We start from the raw sequence: 5,170 nt of genomic DNA, 5'->3' as shown, positions 1-5,170 counted from the left end.
AGGAGGTGATGCTCACTGTACCTGGCGCCCATTTTAAACTGTGATCCAGAATTAAAACCTGCAGAATTCAGCGGACTGTTTTTCTGCTCTGGGTGGCGATGTGTTAACATATTTGATTTCAGTTGGTTTTTGAATGTATTTAAAATGTGTGTGAGTTCCGTGTGGCCCTGCTCGTCAACCTTTACACACGGCGGCCATTTTAAACTGCTGAAAGGGGCGGAAGGAATCAGGGTTTTATTTTGAAATGCCAAAGTTAAACACAAGAAAGTAAGTCGTTAGAAGTCAGAAACAAACATCAGAGTTTCTGATCTGATGTTTTGGCAGAAACATGTCATACAACCCAATAACTACTTTAGACTGATAGACCTATATCACCAAAACACGCCCACGTTATCACTTTTTGACATGCTATACTATGACTTTTTATGACTTTTTTCAACATACTATACATAAGTCAGATTCATGTCCTGTTTGAAAGCCTCTGGTGAAGGCCAACACTAGATTTAACACACTTTCAATCATGACTTTGACATTAGAAACATTTGATAACAATGAAAATGTTCTTAAAGATCACAAGGGCATATGTTTATACATTTGGTAAGTACACTGATAAGTGTTAATGAAGTTTCAGCCTAATGAAAGAATGTGAATGTTGAATGTGACGAGTCTTCAGTTCACGTCAAACAGTTTCAAATGGCCGCCGCTGGTTTCAGGAACGACTTCCTGTGAGGCTGAACGCAGCAGAGTCAACACACGATGTGGGTGTCACTACCCGATGTGGGTCAAGTGCAGATGTGAGTTAGGCATGCGTCACTTTGCGACAGCCCCACACAGGTAGGCTAGTAGATCTGTTTTGCTGTTAGTTCTAGATTAGAGGCTGAAGTAGCCTCCAAGAACCTGCTAACGAGAGACTTCTGTAATGTCAGTACAATAAAAATGGACCTACATAACCAAGTTGGTTCACTGCTGGCTACAAGTTAGCAATCAAACACAACAAAGGCTGTCACTGGAATGGTGTTGTGAGCTAACGTTAGCAATCAAACAATCATAGATAGCTAAAACGTTTACCGGATCCGGATCCCTTGGCGTTATGCCGTAAGCCGTTTAAATCTGAGCATGCAAACTCACATCTGCACTCAACTCACATCGGGTAGTGACAGCGAGTCGCGCATGTGCAGAACGGCCGCCATCTTTGACACTAGCTACGGCAACACCACTTGGATAAACAACTTAGTTACCGACTGACGCCATACCATACACAGAAAACTCCATATATATATATATATATATATATATATATATGTATATATTAGGGCTGACAATCGATAAAAAAAAATTAACTAATTAATTGCACAATTTGCTGTAATTAATCGCGATTAATCGCTTTTTTAAATTGAGACTGAAGCTTGTAATAATGGATATTTAAATGCTAAATCATTTAACTTTGCAAATATAAAGAATAAACCAAACAAGGAAAGGTTTTGCTAAGTTCAGAATGTTTAATATCTTTCAGAACAACAGCAGCAACAGTTTGGCTTATTTAGTCCTGCTGAAGGCTGCTGAAACGACTAGAAACTGTCCCCGTCCCCGGCTGCTGTCGCCTGCTCTCGTCTACTTTACAGGCGAGGAGCAGTTCATCTCCAACGAGCCGAGAGTTCAGTTCATCTCCAACGAGCCGAGAGTTCAGTTCATCTCCAACGAGCCGAGAGTTCAGTTCATCTCCAACGAGCCGAGAGTTCAGTTCATCTCCTACGAGCCGAGAGTTCAGTTCATCTCCAACGAGCCGAGAGTTCGGTTCATCTCCCTCGAGCCGAGAGTTCAGTTCATCTCCCACGAGCCGAGAGTTCAGTTCATCTCCAACGAGCCGAGAGTTCAGTTCATCTCCAACGAGCCGAGTTCAGTTCATCTCCAACGAGCCGAGAGTTCAGTTCATCTCCAACGAGCCGAGAGTTCAGTTCATCTCCAACGAGCCGAGAGTTCAGTTCATCTCCAACGAGCCGAGAGTTCAGTTCATCTCCAACGAGCCGAGAGTTCAGTCGCCGGCAGGGCAGTCAATGGTCGGGACTCACCCGGAAATGGCGAGCGGAATGAGGTGACAAGTCTCTCAAAATCTGACAAAAATCTTCTAAACTGACCTTTGTTGATCTGAAATGAAGACAGATTCAGCAACTGCACGGCCTATTTCTCGCTTAAAATGTTTCCAGAAACATGTTTCAGTGAACTATTTTAGTACAATATGAGATCGTATTCTGAACGGCCGCCATGACAGTCTGGCTCTCAATTTCCGGAGAAAACAAACCCATGTGACGCGTTTGTCCAATCAGCTGCCGGTTTTCATTACTTGGGCAACAATACAGAGTAGCGCCGCCTGCTGTTATGGAGACGTATTACGTTTCTCAGCCGCCACATGAAGTAAACAAACACAGCTGCGTTAATTTCGTTAATTTCTTTTAACGAGTTAAATATTAAAAAATGAACGCAAAAATGAACGCAAAAATGAACGCGTTCATTTTGACAGCCCTAATATATATATATATATATATATATATATTCATTGCATTAAGCTATTGCAGTTTTTCATGGTAGTTGTGTTTAGACGCCTGTAACAAAGCATTTTGTAATAAATAATTACTTAATGCGGCAGTTCTTACAAAATATGAAGGGTTGCACTTTTTTTTTACAAAAATGCGATACAGTGCATCATGTAAAATGTTTATTTTATGGATTCTAGTGTGAATACCATAATGGTGACTAAAAATGTTATTTAAATTTGTTGAGTAGATTGCCTTTCATTGGTCAATACACGTCACTACATTTATTACATAATGCGTTCAGGGTTTTTATTACAAAAGGCGGCAGATTTTTACATAATGCCGGTGTTATTACATAATGCCAGTGTTATTACATAATGTGTTATTACATAATGCTGGTGTTATTACATAATGCTAGTGTTATTACATAACGCCGGTGTTATTACATAACGCTGGTGTTATTACATAACGCTGGTGTTATTACATAATGGTGGTGTTATTACATAATGCTGGTGTTATTACATACTGCTGGTGTTATTACATAATGCATTATTATATAATGCGTTGTCACACCGCCAACAGGTGACTGTGAGCTGGTACAGGTGCCGCCAGATGATGGTGCTTTCAGGGGCCATGGAAGTTGAGTTTAGCCCAGGAAAAGTGAGCATCATTCCGCCACAACAGTTAACTTTAGGCCCTGAAACAACTGGTTAAGTTTAGGAGAGAGATGGCGGTTTGGTTCGATGAACGAACACCATTTCCTGGGTGAAAGTATTTTGTTTTCGCCCTTCGTCCAATTGGTGTGGCCGTAGCTATCCGACACAGATGGCGACTCACATCGTGTCATGACACGCGTCACCAACAAACATCAGAGAACTGCAAAATACAGCAAGTAAACGCAGCACCAACGCCAACGCACCGCGGTGGAGACTCTGATCATTGCTGTCCAAGAGTTCTTTATGTGACTACACTTTCACTTCATGTTTTGGGAAAGATTAAAGTTTACAAAGCATCACTTAACCCTCCTGTTGTCTTCCCGTCAACCATGAACTTGTCATCCTTCCGGGGACGAAATTTAAAATTATCTTTTTTTGGCGCTTTTTAAATGTTTTTGTCCCTCTTTTCAACGCTTTTTTTTATACATGGTCAATAAACCAAATTTATATTACATAAAACCTAATTTTTGAGTTTGAAAGAAATCTGAAATTGTGAATTATTTTGACTAATTGTTAAGATCAGAGGATGTTGAGTGGATCACAGACTAGTTTATGTCAAACTTTAGTCAGGATACTGTTTTAAAACCATTTAATCACCTTTTTTCAAATGCTATGAAATTGAATAAAACACCCAAAAGTCAAAGGAAGTAAATCATTAATTTGACCTGCAAATAACATGCATGCATCCAAGTTATTTTGGGGCAATTTGGTTGTAAGAAACTCATATTTCTGATAAAAAACTTTTTTTTTTTTTTGCTATTTGGTCACTTTAAAGGGGTTCATTTTCCTTAAAAAGTCCTTCATTCATACAAATAATCCAATAAAACCATCATGTATCCATTAAATACCTCTGGATCTGCTAAAATGGTTTTTATTCGAAAACTGCGATAAGATAATCTTTAAAATATCAAACAATAAACAACATTTAATGGATTTAATGGTCTCAACGTATTATTTTGAAGGTAAAAGCTTGAACATGTTTATCTGCAGAGTTTGAGTGCTTTTTAAAAGTTTGAACTTATTGTTGGGTTGTTAAATGGATTATTAATTATTTATTAGAGGAATTATCAGCAGGGCTTTTCAAATGTTGTTACCATGGTCACATATTTTTGGAAAAAATTAAAAAGGAAATAAACGTGTTTCTAAATTAAGTCTTCTTTTATCACTTTTTTTTAAACACAAAGACGTTGAAAATGTATTGACATATTAAACTATGACGTTTTATGACTTTTTTTGACATACTATATTCATTTTTATTACTTTTTTGACATGGTATACTTTGACTTTTTTCGACATACTATACTATGACTTTTTATGACTTTTTGTAACTTTTTTTCAACATGCTACACTACTGGTCAAAAGTTTGGGGTCACTTACAAATTTCCATTATGGACAGAATACCAGCTGATCTGAGTGGGTGGCTGATCTTTAATGTAATATCTACATTGCCCTTTATCATCAACCATTCATCCAATGTCCCAAAGGTACATTCTGTTTACTAATCTGATATGACATTTTAAAAGGCTAACTGAGAAAACATTTGAGAACCCTTTTGCAATTATGTACGCACATAATGTAATTATGAAATACTTAAAACTGCTGCCCTGGTTGAAAAACAATGCAACTGATATCAGCTGGTATTCTGTCTATAATGGAGTGGAATGGACATTTCTAAGTAACCCCAAACATTTGACCGGTACTGTATACTATGACTTTCATAACTTTTTTTGACATACTATACCGTGACTTTTTTAGACATACTATATGACTTTTTCAACAAACATACTATACTATGACTTTTTCGACATACTACACTATGACTTTTTGCAACATACTATGACTTTATAACTTTCATACTACAATAAACATAAGTAAATATGTCAGAATTGCTGTTTTTCAGGGGAGGACCATCTGAAATCCCTT

General features: G+C 37.8%; 1 protein-coding gene across 1 annotated transcript in view; it reads left to right on the top strand.

Moving 5' to 3' along the window:
* The window catches only part of grin3bb (glutamate receptor, ionotropic, N-methyl-D-aspartate 3Bb), a 36,774-nt gene extending 36,765 nt beyond the window's left edge, over positions 1 to 9 (top strand). The window contains exon 11 of the mRNA XM_028572488.1: positions 1 to 9. This exon is cut by the window's left edge and continues 778 nt beyond it. Within this exon, the coding sequence (XP_028428289.1) occupies positions 1 to 9 (9 nt within the window).
* The last annotated feature ends 5,161 nt before the right edge of the window (positions 10 to 5,170 follow it).

This window comes from Perca flavescens, unplaced genomic scaffold (assembly GCF_004354835.1).
Source record: "Perca flavescens isolate YP-PL-M2 unplaced genomic scaffold, PFLA_1.0 EPR50_1.1_unplaced_scaf_1, whole genome shotgun sequence".
NCBI lineage: Eukaryota > Metazoa > Chordata > Actinopteri > Perciformes > Percidae > Perca > Perca flavescens.
This window is presented reverse-complemented; position numbering and strand designations above follow the sequence as displayed.